The sequence below is a fragment of the Phallusia mammillata genome, chromosome 3 (genome assembly GCF_965637545.1).
Source record: "Phallusia mammillata chromosome 3, kaPhaMamm4.hap1.1, whole genome shotgun sequence".
Lineage (NCBI taxonomy): Eukaryota > Metazoa > Chordata > Ascidiacea > Phlebobranchia > Ascidiidae > Phallusia > Phallusia mammillata.
Genome location: NC_137254.1, coordinates 24,053,359 through 24,068,025, shown reverse-complemented (window position 1 = coordinate 24,068,025; position 14,667 = coordinate 24,053,359). Strand labels below are relative to the sequence as shown.

The 14,667-nt window shown below is 38.9% G+C and overlaps 2 protein-coding genes across 5 annotated transcripts; one reads left to right on the top strand and one right to left on the bottom strand.

Moving 5' to 3' along the window:
- Positions 1-5,048: 5,048 nt before the first annotated feature.
- LOC145219866 (uncharacterized) lies at positions 5,049-8,288 on the bottom strand. Its single transcript, XM_080087173.1, has 3 exons — positions 7,390-8,288; positions 6,087-7,322; positions 5,049-5,187 (listed from the first exon to the last, which is right to left on the bottom strand). Exons 1-3 carry the CDS (start codon positions 8,286-8,288, stop codon positions 5,049-5,051), a joined length of 2,274 nt encoding a protein of 757 aa, XP_079943299.1.
- Positions 8,289-8,583: 295 nt separating this feature from the next.
- Positions 8,584-14,608, top strand: LOC145217805 (uncharacterized). 4 transcript variants are annotated; one of them, XM_080085139.1, is made up of 10 exons: positions 8,584-8,648; positions 9,406-9,682; positions 9,754-9,912; positions 10,530-10,724; positions 11,412-11,494; positions 12,118-12,192; positions 13,304-13,441; positions 13,826-13,912; positions 14,179-14,365; positions 14,444-14,608. In XM_080085139.1, exons 2-10 carry the CDS (start codon positions 9,505-9,507, stop codon positions 14,599-14,601), a joined length of 1,260 nt encoding a protein of 419 aa, XP_079941265.1. In that variant the 5' UTR covers positions 8,584-8,648; positions 9,406-9,504; the 3' UTR covers positions 14,602-14,608. The 4 variants fall into 4 exon arrangements, with proteins under 4 accessions (XP_079941265.1, XP_079941264.1, XP_079941267.1 ...); XM_080085138.1 differs by lacking the exon at positions 8,584-8,648 and adding an exon at positions 8,723-8,823; XM_080085141.1 differs by lacking the exon at positions 8,584-8,648 and adding an exon at positions 8,723-8,823 and having other exon boundaries at positions 14,440-14,608.
- Positions 14,609-14,667: the final 59 nt, after the last annotated feature.

The following is a 14,667-nucleotide window of genomic DNA, read 5'->3' as shown; positions in this document are numbered from 1 at the left end:
AAATCGACACCAAGAAGAAACTGTTCAAGAAGTCCTACATCCTTTAACAAGTAAGGCTTGTACAACAGTTTGAGACAATTATAATGGGAATTTTGAGTTAGCACTTACATTGAGTATCATTTAGGATGCACAAGTCAGCCAATCGTCCATGAAGAAGCATTGAGAAAATCCTTGTTTTGGGATGATTCAAAAAGTGTGGATTTTGGATTCGAGCCAAATCCACAAATTCCAAAACCTATTGTGTTAGAAGAATACCCTGATGATGAGTTACAGGCGTTTAAAGGTTTTTATTGTTCCTAAGTTATTTGGTACGGGTGATTGTAACGCTTTATCTATTTGGCGTTTGAAACGTTATTACTTAATGGTTTGCCAATTATTACTCTGTTTTGGTTTCCTAAGGTGTAATAAGGTACGTGCAAGATATTACTGATCAATATCTTCTAATGTGCAAGGTTTTAAATCGGCTCTGTTCAACAGGATAACGGCACTTAAAAAATGCAGGATTGCATCTGCTAGTCTAGTAATTAAGTGCATCGGTTGTAATAAATGCAAAATAAGAAAATGTCTTTAAAATAAGAAAATCTCCTTTGATTTGATGCTTTCAAAATTCATAAATACATTCCACCTGCAACAAAATGTATGCACCAGCCCCCATGGAAGTCTTGGTTTTATAATCCAACTTCACATTTCTAGAACCATGTCTAAAAAGCATGTCTAAAGTTGGACCTCAGGTCTCATCAGTGCAGCTGGTGGCGAGAGAACGGCCGTATGAGCAAATGTAGCCACCGTAGTGCACTCAAGTTGATTAGGAGCAGCAATCCAAAAAGCTATACCTTATACCAGGGGTCGGCAACCTTTTTGGCGACGCGTGCCAATTTACTTGTTATTTCCATGTGTTAATGACCTCGCGTGCCAACGTTTTTCTAGATAATTGTGGTTCGTGCCAGCAGATACCAATAATAAAGAGAAAGCAGAGTGTAATGTGCATGTAAAGCTGAATTTTAAGACAATAGCATGATAAAAACTGAAAACTAGCAGTGTAACAGGTTAAATTGTTACTTCAATATAAACACGCAAATTGGTTAGCGTGCCATGAAAAAACACCTCGCGTGCCAACCTTGGCATGCCGACCCCTGCCTTATACCAACCTGTCCGATACAATAACTGGGCATTAACCACAGGAAAACAGGCTAAATTAGTTCATACGGGCGATCTTTCGTCACCAGCTGCACCTAAAAGGCATTAAATTTGTCAGGTGTGATAATGTTTTTGTTATCCTTATCCAGGTTTTTTTTAAGGTTTGATTTGGGTGACCGCTAAGTAGTTTTAAGAGACCGCAAGTGTTCATTTAAATACCAAAAAATAGCCATATTTGCAAAAAATAGCCATAAGTCCAAATTTTGGGAAACCGCTGGAGAAATTTGAACACCTTAAAAAAAACACTGTCCTTATCTAGCCACACTATAAACACCCAATCCAAGCGAAACTGTAAGTTTAACATTCGGTGGCGTTTATCGCAGATATAAAGCCCCCTGATCGTATACGTCAGCTGTCCTTTATGGCAAACTCGAAGCCCGACAAATCCGATAAAGAACTTCTTGAAGCAACAAAGAAAACTAGCAGTAAAGACTTCTTAAGAAACAGGGTTGGAAGAAAAAACATGAATGCTATAATGAAACATCTAAAACTTGAAGTAGAATATCACCCTGACGAACGTAAGCCAATTGTTTTGAAAATCGTAGTTAAATATTTCTGATATCATTGTTTGATTGAAAAGTATTTTATCACTTATAGCAGTGGTCGGCAACCGCCGGTCCGCGGCCCGGTACCGGTCCGCGAGGAGTTCGTTACCGGGCCGTGTAATTTTTCAGGTTAAATGCTATGAACATTTTGCCCATGTATTTCGGGGATGATAAACTAATTTAAGCGTTTTTATTGCTAAATATTTGTAGTTTTTTTTTATGACTGGTCCGCGATAAAATTTTCATTTCAAAAGCGGTCCGCAGTGCAAAAAAGGTTGCCGACCCCTGACTTATAGCATATGTTTTACTTAAAACTGGGTAAATAACGCAAAAAAGTTTCTAGTTGCTGGTGACCTTCTCAACCGTAATGATTTGCTAGTGCTTAGAAAACATATTGGGTCAAGTTCGGCAAAAAATTGATTTCCAAACATAAGGTTCTTTATATTTAGGTAAAACTACTAATTTAGGGTAGAATTACCTCTGGTTAAGAATTTGTGCACTAGGTGTATTTTTAACCCAACTAACCTAATACTTTAGCTCTATCTACAACTCCTGCATCACCTTCGGTTGTTCGAAATAGAAGAATTATGTGGATTATTGTTTTGGTGATTTTGATTTCGGCAATTGCGGTAAGCATACCTGCTTGTTTTTTTTTCACATGCCTTGTGGGTAAATATAAGGTAGCGATTATTTTTACATGCACGTGTTAAAAAATAATATAAACAACTTGGGCCATTGCTTTCACGTTGTCAGGCGCGCACGCTAGCAACGTAAAGCTTACAATGAATTATCAAGTCTTTGCTTGGCGTATTGCTAACAAAACGAGACAAAAAAACACGTTGTGGCACGGGATTAGAATGTTCGAAACATTTTGGCCAGCGACTCCATTTCAGTTTTAAACCCGCAATATAGGGTCATCAGGGAGGATAATATTTTCTATACATATGAAAATAAGTCATGTTTATAGACTGCGTATTATTGTTTACAGGTAGCAGTGACAATGATGTTATTGACACACCAACCAGAAATTGTGATCCCGACGACAGCACCCTGGTTTCCTACAGTTGGGTATTTTCACATTGTTTCGCTAAAAATTAGGGACACGTTTGTTTACATCCTAGAGCAGTGGTTCTCAACCTTTTGTCGACTGTAGCCCCCTAAAAGTAGCTTTTTAGCCTCGTGGCCCCTTCAAGTAATCCTGTAAGTCCTGTGGCCCCCTTTAAAAAATAATTCGGTACTAATTTCGACTTTAAACAGGTCGAATAGAGTAAACAAGAATCCGTATTCGTGAAAAAACTCAATATAGACAAATAGTGTGTGAAATAGTCGAATAAATTAGGGAATAAAGATATTTGCAGAAAATAGCTTTTAGTGGGTGTTTCTGGTGAATCTCAAACTGTGCCCCCCCGAAACACAGCTCATTCCCCCCTGGGGTTCATGGGTCCTGGTTGAGAACCATTGTCCTAGACTAGAGTGATTCAAGTTTTAGGCACCGCAATTGTACTGTACATAAATTAAGCACATGTATATACCATGTAAGTATGTATGTGTCAACACTTGCCACTAATTGCAAAATTTTCTGTCGGCGTTCACGCTATAAACATAGATCGAGAAAATGATTATCCCTTGCCTTAAACCAATAATTTTGACGAATGGTGTCTACTCATTACTACAGTAAATGTATTATAGCCGGTTATTTGAAATAGGCATGACACTTTTGCAGCATGTTACTTTATTAAATGAAAACTACCACATTAGACGTTGTACGTCGTCAGTTAGCCCTATTGCAAATCTTTTGTTTCAGTTGAGACCCGCAGCGGTACCGTTTGTATACCTACCTCCAGCCAAAGTCTATAATACCATCGGGGGCTCCATACAGTTTGACTTGTCGTGCACTTATGATCCAACCAGAACATACAATCCCAGCCAAATGTCCTTTCTGGTTCGTGAAACTCATATTTGCAACTTATTTAAGTGATTTTATTTTATATGTTCAAAGTGTTAACTGGGCGACATGTAGGATTGAAGATGAGTAACTACACCATGTAGTTAGAAATATAGAGTACAATTTTGGGGTCCTGTAATGCATCTTTTTGATTTCTATTGGGGCAAAGTGACCATGGGGCCCACGAGGGGTATAAACGTACAGTTTTTGGTCTTGGGCGCATATTGTACAACTGGTACCTTTAATTTTTTACACAAACAAACTATTGCGCTAATTTCAACCTTTTTGCGTTTTAGGTCATTTACGCATTTTTGGAGCGAGGAATGCACCTGGGAAATGGTTATGCAAGAAATACTAGAGAAGAAACAAAAGGTCACTTTACAGTAAGTATGCATGTCAATTCATTGCCCTAAATTTAGCACCGGGTATAGTGCCGGTACTGCAATCCAGACTACATCACTCTCGGTTACATGTTCGTCTTAATTTTAGATGCTCAAAATGCATATATGGTGTATTGGTTTGTTGCACACTGTGATACATTTGGTTGCTACATGTGTTCACTGCTAAATTTCATTGCTCGTACACGCAATTATCTTCGTCTGAAACATAGGACCCACTCATAAGTCTGATTTGCAAATTAAATTAAAAATGCAAATTTGCAAATTTCAAAAGCTAACAAAGCTTTTGAGACCTTTTTTGTGGGATGGTTCCACGAGTTTCTAAAGAGGGTGTTTAGCTAAACTTTAGGTAGGTGTTCGTAACCTTACAAATTTGCCAAAAGGGCCCGGTGCTACCAAAAGGATTGGTACCACTGATATAGGATACGCATTTATAACACAGCAATAAACAAGAATTGGCTTGGTTTTGTGTGTTTTTTTGCAGACCAGATACACATCAGTTTGGAATTACAGAAACATTTTACCTGCTTGCTTGTGGTACGGCATGGATTTTATTGATACATCATTGTCGTTTTACGGCCAGTATCACATTCTTATAGAGGAGGTGGTGCTCCCAAGATTCAAGGAAATGTACCAGATGAACTGTACTTCAGATCTCAGCTCTATGCAAGGTATGAAAAAATATTGAAATTTGCATGTTATTTTTAGACACTGTTTTGTATTTTTAATTGAAGCTTTCATACATTTTTTATCTAAGTTATGATTTACTGCTCAAAACTCCTTTTCAGGCAGCTATGATGTTATTTTACGAGTCGGCGAATTCTATCAAAACTCAATCACCCCTGAAAGACCAACGTACATGAATGTTCCTGTGCCTCTAGAACTGCAAGACATTGTTCGTCGCAAGTATCCAGAGCTGAAAGCTCTTAATCCTAACTTACGCAATACTTGAATAACACGTTTTCAATCATTACCATTTCCATGATCGTGATGTGCATGAAGCAATGGTGAGATCATCATTGTTTCTGATGTGCATGAAGCAATGGTGAGATCGTCATGAGGATCACAAACTGAAGATGAAAGACATTTGTCACTTTTCAACCTGGAAATGTATTTCATTGTTATCCAAATGCCGCTTTACCGATAATTGTTTTTCCATTTGAATAAATCTTGTCTTTTCTTTTCCAAACAATTGTGCTTATTCCAAGAACAATGTGGTCTCCAAACTTGATTTTGTCCACTTGAAGCCTTCAGGTCTAAAGAAATACAGATCCGGTTTGATTTACTTCATTTCACACACCATAAACACATTTGCCAATTAATTCACGTAACAATATACGATTTATTGAAACAGGTCATACTCAGATTTCCAAAGAATATTACATTTGATGCCCAATCTTATATTGAATTGAACCCATAAAATAAAACACTAAATAATATAACAAAGTCTGCATTTAGGTTTTGCTATAGCCTTAAACGCTCAACACAGTGAAAAGCGCTACAAAACTGCATCGAAATGCGCTGATTACGCGCACGCTTTTCGCACGGGGCCAAGCGTGCCAAAGCCCAGAAACCTGTCTGGTAAGACCAGCAACAAGGTAGTGTATTAGACCAAGTATTGCTCATCCAGCAGTTTTTATTGTAAACAATCGACGTTTCGACGTCCTATACAAGACGCCTTCATCAGGATAATGACATAACTTGCAAGACGAATGTCTTTTAAAGCGACAAAATGCAAAACACACACATGTAAAACAGCGATAACAAGATCGCGCGCTGCAAACTCGCACCACCGTAGAGATAAAACAAGCTCAGTGGTGTAAAAGCGACCGATAATTTATCGGCATTAGAACATCTGTTTTAACGTTCATTGTGTTGGCGCGTGAATGGATGTTCCAAGACTCTAGGAAACTTCGCTTGTGGTAATCAGTTTCCTTCACCAACACCTGAGCAGCGGAAAAATTAATGCTGTGGTGGTGAGTCGTTGCATGGTTTGCCAACGCTGATTTCTTCGCATCATTCTTGCACACATCCCTTTCGTGCTCCTTCCGGCGCGTATTTAGACTTCTACCAGTCTCACCGATGTATATTTCGTCACACTCCCCGCACGGTATAGCATACACCACACCCCTAGTTGCAGTAGCATCTAGAGGGTCTTTTGGGTGCGACAGCATCTGACGTAGGGTGTTTGCTGGTTTGACCCCAACCGATACTCCGAAGTCGGTTAACATGCGACGGATTATATCTGTTAACCTTGGTATGTAAGGTAAGGTGACGAAGGCACGTTCTTTGTACTGGATTTCTTTCCGTGCAACCTTTTTGTGATCACGGAGAATCCAGTTCGGGTAGCCATTTAACCGCAGGGCCTCGTTTACCCTGTGCAACTCCGCCTGAAGCAATGCTGGGTCTGTCGTCAAGCGTCTGGCCTGGTCTTTGAGTGCTTTGACAACAGCCCTTTTCTGGTACAAAGGATGATGGGATGTGAAGTGTAAATAGCGCATGGTGCTGGTCGGCTTGTGGTACACCCGCGTGGAAAGCCTACCATCCGCCGCTTTCAAAATTTCCACATCTAGAAAAGGAAGCCGGTTCTTGCTTTCCAATTCCATAGTGAACGCAATTCCTCGTTGCACATTGTTTAAATGTTGCAGAAATTCTGTAACCTGGTGTTTATGAATGACACAGAATGTATCATCTACATATCGTCGCCAAAATCGTGGTGGTTTGGCAAAAGTTTGCAAGGCGCGTTCCTCCACAGACTCCATGACCATGTTGGCAACGGCCACTGAGACAGGAGAGCCCATGGCCGTGCCATACATTTGTTTGTAAAAGGAACCTTTGAATCTGAAGTAAGTTTGTTGCAAGCAAATCTCAAGACCCCTGTGTATGTCTTCATGTGTCCATGTGGTCCTGTCTTTAAGGCTGTAATCATCGAGTAACCGTGACTTGGCTATTTCCAATGCTAGGTCGATTGGTACGTTGGTAAACAATGAGGTAACATCAAATGAAACCAACGTTTCGTCTTCACTCAATGATTGTTGCGCATTCAAAGATTTTACAAACTCTGCAGAATTTCTGACGGTAAATTCCGTGTTTCCGATCAGCGGCGCTAAAAGTCGAGCCAGATGTTTGGCTAGGTTGTAAGTGGGGCTTCCGATGAACGACACGATTGGACGAAGAGGTACATTCTTCTTGTGGACTTTCGGCAATCCATATAACCTTGGAGCAGAACCATCTGTGCTGTGCAAGTGATGGAACATCGCATCTGAAATGCATTTTTTTCTCCTTGTGCAAAACACCAACAAACTTGTTAAGAACTAGTTCCGTTCTTCGGGTCGGGTCACGTGGCAGTTTCTTGTACGTGCTTGAATCATGCAAAAGCTCGTGAATTTTGTCTTCATAAACCTTGCGGTCCAAAATAACGGTACTATTACCTTTGTCTGCTGGTAGAATGGTAATGTCGTCATTGGCTTTTAGATCCGTGACTGCACGACGCTCGGATGTTGTAAGATTACAAGGATTGCCCCTGTGACTTTTAATGCAATTAACAAGCTTGCCTTGTATTAGATTTTTGACATGCAACGGCAAAGAATAAATACCCTTTTCAACACAGGCCAGTATACTTGCCTTTGGAACTGTTCTTGGTGCAACTGCAAAGTTGGTTCCTAGTTGCAGGACCTTTAGCTCCACTTCGTTCGGCTGATAGCTGGACAGATTAACGACCCAATTTTTCTTCTGAAGCGTTCCGGTTGCATTTATGACTTCCTGGCGTTTTGGGACAATCGAACAGAGGTGACGTTCCGTGTTAATCGTGAGTTGACGTTGAAGGGCTTCGTTACCCGATTTAACATACAATTCGAAGCGACACATGTGATGGTGTGAAAGAATTGCGGCTAATCTGAGCAAAAGTTCTTCTGAGAGCTCGGAGCATTCCCTTATCCGATGGTGAGAAAGGCCTATGCGCAGTCGAATGAAGGCCATTCCGCATTTCCACATTATCTTTTTACCCGCTGCCGAATTATGAGGCGATCTAAACCGAAGCGACCGAGGCAACACATTGTCACTAAGGCATCTATGGTTGAAAAATAAGTGCATCTTGTGTCTCACAATGGTACGTCTTAGATCAACGTATTTCCGCAACTGCGAAAGGACGCTGGGTCCGTACAGACCTTTTAATTCATGAAATAAGCTATTGCTGCCAGGCATAATGTTAGACCAAGTATTGCTCATCCAGCAGTTTTTATTGTAAACAATCGACGTTTCGACGTCCTATACAAGACGCCTTCATCAGGATAATGACATAACTTGCAAGACGAATGTCTTTTAAAGCGACAAAATGCAAAACACACACATGTAAAACAGCGATAACAAGATCGCGCGCTGCAAACTCGCACCACCGTAGAGATAAAACAAGCTCAGTGGTGTAAAAGCGACCGATAATTTATCGGCATTAGAACATCTGTTTTAACGTTCATTGTGTTGGCGCGTGAATGGATGTTCCAAGACTCTAGGAAACTTCGCTTGTGGTAATCAGTTTCCTTCACCAACACCTGAGCAGCGGAAAAGGTAGTGTATATTTACAGTATTTTAAGTTGCCTCATAGCGTTACGTTGTAACGAAACGGAAGCTTTTTCTTTTTGCGGGTAAGTTTAAAAATGGTAGTGGTGCAAGGACACACTTTGTCTTGTGGAACTAGGGGTCGTAAGGCCCAAATCGACGGAGAACCAAGCTGCAAACACAGGTATATTATAGTAGCAAGATCCATTTTAAATTGGGAACATTTCCGAGGCGCCATAGTGCCAACCTTAAACATTCACATACTTATTGTAAAACTCCAGCTAATTAGTATGATGTTATTGGGCAAAATCATAAAAGAGCTCTGGATTTAATGCCCATTTCCCAGAATTTTGGAGCACCCAGCATGAGGCAAAACAAAATGAGCCATCATACATCCGAAAATGATGAAGTATTGCAAAAAAATTAAGGCTTTGTAATCGGGTCATTTCGTCAGCAAGGACCAAGTCTTTGTAGTGCTAACTCGAATAAAGTTATTCATTGTGTTAAAAGGTCTCTTACTGAAAATGTGGCTTGATACAACTGGTTTTCAGTAAAAACTATCACCTAAACTTTTTTTGATTTTTCTGCAGCCTATTGTGTACAAAAAATGTTACGGATTGTTAGCATTGTAAATAGCGCAGTTATTAGAAATTTCTGGACATTATACCACCTACCTGTAAAAAAGTGATAACTCTTTAGTTTTTTGTAAACAGGGACTAGTTTTCGAACAAAATACTGATCTATTTTTCAATAGTATTTTTTTCAGCATTCACAGAAACAAAACGAAATACGTCACAGTCATACAACAATGGACTGCTGTACAGAACAGGCTACGCTACGTCTTTAACTTGCTGTCAACTACGTTATGGCTTTGAAGAAAAGTAAGGGGGGAAATAAGGACAAGGATCAGAAAAAGGAAAGATCAGCCGAGTCTGAACAAAATCTGCACCGCGGTAATCAACTGCTTGAAATTATACAGGATGTTGAAGGCAAAAATCGACACCAAGAAGAAACTATTCAAAAAGTTCTACATCCTCTAACAAGTAAGGCTTATTTAAGAGTTATATGGGACATTTATAACAGTAATTTCGCATTAGTATTAAATATTATTTAGGATGCACAAGTCAACCAATCGTCCACGAAGAAGCATTGAGAAAATCACTATTTTGGGATGATTCGAAAAGTGTGGATTACGGTTTCGAGCCAAATCCAAAAAATCCAGAACCTATTGTGTTGGAAGACTACCCTGTAAAAGAGTTACAAAAGTTTAAAGGTTTTAACTTTTTATCTGTCTTGTTTTTAATGTGTTATTATTCATTTCTTTACTAATTGCTGTTTTACTTTAGTTTCGTATGTAAGATATTACAGCTTATCAAAGCCCTAAGTATGCCTGGTTTTAGTGTCATTACTTCAAAAGCTCGCGATTAAGAGCAGGTAATTGCTGTAAACTCCCCCCCCCCCCCAAAAAAAGAAAAAAAACTACGAGAGGGCTTATAAGAGACAACGGTTTCCAACCAGTTGGGGTCGCCTGACAATTTGCCTGGGGTCGCCTAAGGCATGGTTCCCAACTTGTTTTAGGCCATGGACCACTAACCCCAACAAAATAAACTCATGGACCACTTTATTGTTGAGAAAAATAAAAAAGTCAATTTTAATATACACCTATAGCCTATACTAAATATATCCTTTGGGTCACAGCAACTTGGCAAATGTTATTACAGGGTCACGGCACCAGAAAGGTTGGGAACCGCGTCTTTAAGTAAAATATTTGTCGTGTGCACTAATGATTTTGTTTACCCTTATCCAATCACACTATAACCACACAAACCAAGCGATACTGGATGTTTTAGATGCAAAGCAAAATGACATTGGGTGGTGTTTATATCGCAGGTATGAAGCCCCCTAAACGTATAAGTCAGCTTTCGTTTATGGCAAGCTCAATGCCGGACGAATCCGATAAAAAACTGCTTGAAGCAACAAAGAAAATAAGCAGTAAAGATTTCTTAAGAAACAGGGTTGGAAGAAAAAACATGGATGCTATAATGAAACATTTAGAAATCGAAGTGGAATATAGTGCAGCAGAAAGTAAGCCAAATGTTCCTGATATTATTGGGTAATTAAAATATTTACTCATAGCGTCTGTTTTATTGATACTATATAATGGTCATCAAACTTTTTTCACGACGGGCCGGATAACTAAAAGTATCATCCGGGGGGCACATAGGTTACAAAGCCCCAATGCAGTGTAGTCATAAAATGTGGTCCGCCAAGCGCCTTGGACCAGAACAGTGCAACATTGTTTAAAGTCAGATCGTGCTGCTGTCAAATAGCGAAATTGTGTTTTGAAAATAACAGAATCTCCACTCAATTACAATTATCAACAGAAAAGCTTAGTTTGCGCAATAACGAAGGCATTGATACTTACAGTATTATCAGTGATGTTACAAACTGCCTTCGGGCCATTTTACAGGGTTCCCGCGGGTATGGAAAACCTGGAAAAGTTAAGGAATTTAAATTTGTATTTTTAAGGCCTGGAAAAGTTTCAAAAAAATCCAACTTTTGTAAAAGTCCTGTTTTACCCTGAAAACGCCAGATAGAGACAGGAACCACGCTGCGTTTGCAAAAACATTAAATACCAAAACCAGCTAAAAAAATCATGTTTCATGTCAAAGCGTATGGTTCTTTTATAGTTCAAAAATTACCAATTAAGGGTAGATTTACATCCTGTGCTACAGTTAGTGAATTCTAAACCCAAATAACCGAATACTTCAGTTGCAGCATCTTCACATTCAGCTGTTCGAAATAGAAGAATTATGTGGATCATAATTTTGGTGATTTTGATTTTGGCAGTTACGGTAAGTACTGTAAACGTGCTTGTTTTTGACAATTAATCACATGGTCCTAGTTGGTCTAATATTTAATCTATTTCCGAACGGAGTAAATACATTTAGGCAGTATTGCAAAATCTAAAGTCTGCGGGTCAGCTGGCTACACGATCATTTCACAAAACCACTAGGGCAGGGGTGATGACCGATTGGACCGTTTTAATTGGAATAGTTTTTTTTTACCATGTTACCATATCTTCGTTTTGCTCGTGAGATGCCCATATACTCAGTTCCTTCAATATTCTCGAAGAAATAATTTCTACTGAATGTTTGACACAATAGACGAATTAGTTCTTTTTGCTACAGACAATTCCACCATAGGTTGTAAACCAGGGGAAAATTCATTTGCGTTGGAGGAAAAAAAGAAAGCAAATTTAATCAATGTGTGTTTGTACAAGAAATTATTAAGTCTTTGCTTTGTGAAATGCTTAGGACGCAAACAAGGTTAATAATCTTTGTATTACTTGAAGTTTTCTCTCAGCACCTGGCAACAATAACAAAATAATCAGGCATAATAACATTTTTTACGATAACAAGAAATTGTCAATTTCTCATGTTTATATAGAGTCCGTTATTGTTGTTATTGTTTGCAGGTAGCAGTTACGACAATATTGACAAATCAACCAAAACTTGTTGTTACTACCACCACAGCACCCTGGTTTCCTACAGTTGAGTTTTTTTTTAGCTTGCGTATCCAAAAAGCCAAACCAATTATGACATTGCATAACTTTGATACCAAACGGAAAAGCTAACATTTTTTTGCAATTTCTTTGTTATTTTTAATGATAGGTCAAAACCCTGTATACCTAAACTTGTATTCTATTAACAAACAGGAGAACAAACACTTTTCGTACGTATTTAATACCCTAAAATAGTTGCGTGTTTCGAATAACAGTTGAATAATTGCACTTACAAGACAAGTTACAAACTTTACACATAGATCGAGAAAAAATTTGCGTTTAACCAAGAAATTTGACAAATTGTGTCTAATGTTTACGAAATAAAATGCAGATTGCAAGCTGATTTAAAGAGGGTATGGCACTTAAACACCATAATACTTTGATACAGTGGTTTTCAACCTGGGGGTCGCGACCCCCGTGGGCGTCGTTGAGATTTCACTGGGGTGTCGCGAAGACCTTTGATAAACAATAAAACGTAAATGTTTACAAGCAATAACTAAATGAAAACATCTAAAAGCAATAAAACAGGGGTGGGCAGCAAAATGTGGCTAGAATCAAATACGAATTATACTTGTAGTTAAGCATATTTGGTAAGAAACAAAGCAAAATCACTTTGTGTTATGCATATGTGCGGCCCGCGATCCAATTTTGACATTTATATATGGCCCTACAGTAACAAAGGTTGCCCACCCCTGCAATAAAACGTTCAAACCACTGTATGTCCATTTTAATAAAAACAAATGCTTATTACATCACTACATGCAAGAGTCATAGCGCAAGAGACCGTTAAAACAGACATAAAAATTGGACAATACATGATTGCTTACACCATGTGGCGCGTATCAGTGTGGTGCAACAGCATAATTTGTGTATCAAAACCGAACAGAACACCAAGCTTAGACCCTTTCTCTTTGCCCAAAGTGAGAGTTTGTTCTTGTAATAATGAAAAATTCGAAATTCTTGAATCGCAAGTTGCATTTGGTTGCTAAACTGCGTCGCGGTATAAAGAAGGTTAAAAACCACCGGTAATTTAAGAAAAAACTATCGTATTAAACGTTGCAACCAGTTAGTTGACGCTAATGCAATTCCTTTGTTTCAGGTGAGACCAGAAGCGGTACCATACGTATACCTTCCTCCAGGCAAAGTCTTTACAACTTTAGGGAACACCATAAAGTTTAATTTGTCGTGCACCTATAAGACACCCACCAAGTACAATCCCGACAAAATGTCGATACTGGTTCGTGGATCTCATAACTTCAACTTAAGTAATCTACAGTAAACCTCGGTTAAACCGAACCCATTTTGACCAAAAAAAAAAAAATGTTTGTATTTGGCGAAGGTCCAGATTAACGGATGTGGATTAGTTAAAGCTTTACCACGTTACATACCACATACATTTCGCACTTCGGATTAACAAAATCCGGTTCAAGCGAGAATTACTGTATTTGTATCAGTATGCATCTATTTGTTTTATGAAAGGGTGTCCTTAGGGCTTACAAAGGGTTAAAAAAAGATTTAAAAAAGTTTTTTTTTGATCTGGAACACATATTGTGCACCAATTACCTTTTTACTTTCGCTGCCAAGATCAACTTTCTCGCTAATTTCATTATTTACTCTCTAGCTCAATTTTGCGTTTATGGGGCGAGGAATGAGCCTGGGAAATGGCTACGTAAGTGATACTAAAGAAGAGCCAGAAGGTCACTTTACGGTAAGTATGCGTATCAATTCACTGCCGTAATTTGTTGTGCAGAGTATAGTGTCGACATTGCGATCTAGATTTAGATCACCCTTTGTTACATATTTCTCGTCGTTTTCAGTACTCAAGGGATTCTAATTTTCGGTAAGCAGTACAACGAGCACTAACGCCTATTTAAAACGGTATATTTCCAATAAATGCTTAAGTATTGGTACCACATAATTAAGGTTATAATTGTATGAAATACCTGGCTTATTTTTTTGTGTATTTTGTTACAGACCAGATGTACAACAGTTTGGAATTACGCAACAATGTTACCAGCTTGCTTGTGGTACGGCATGGATTTTCTTGATACATCATTGTCGTTTTACGGCCAATTTCACATTCTTTTAGATGAGGTGGTTCTCACACGCCTTAAGGAACTGTACAGAATAAATTGCACTTCAGATCTCAGCTCCATAAGCGGTATAAAAATGTTGAATTTTGCATTAGGCTATTTATGGACAACGTTTTGTATGTTTTATTTAACTTTTTCTCAGGCAGCTATGACGGCATTTTACGTGTTGGCGATTTCTACCAACACGCTATTGTTCCGGACAGACCTGAGTACTTGGATGTTCCTGTGCCTCTTGAACTGCAAGGCATTATTCGTCGCAAATACCCAACTTACGCAATACCTAAATAACACATTTCCACTATGATGTGCACGCAAAAAGCAATGGCGGGATCAAGCGTTTCTTTGGGCATTACAAACCGAAGAAGGAAGA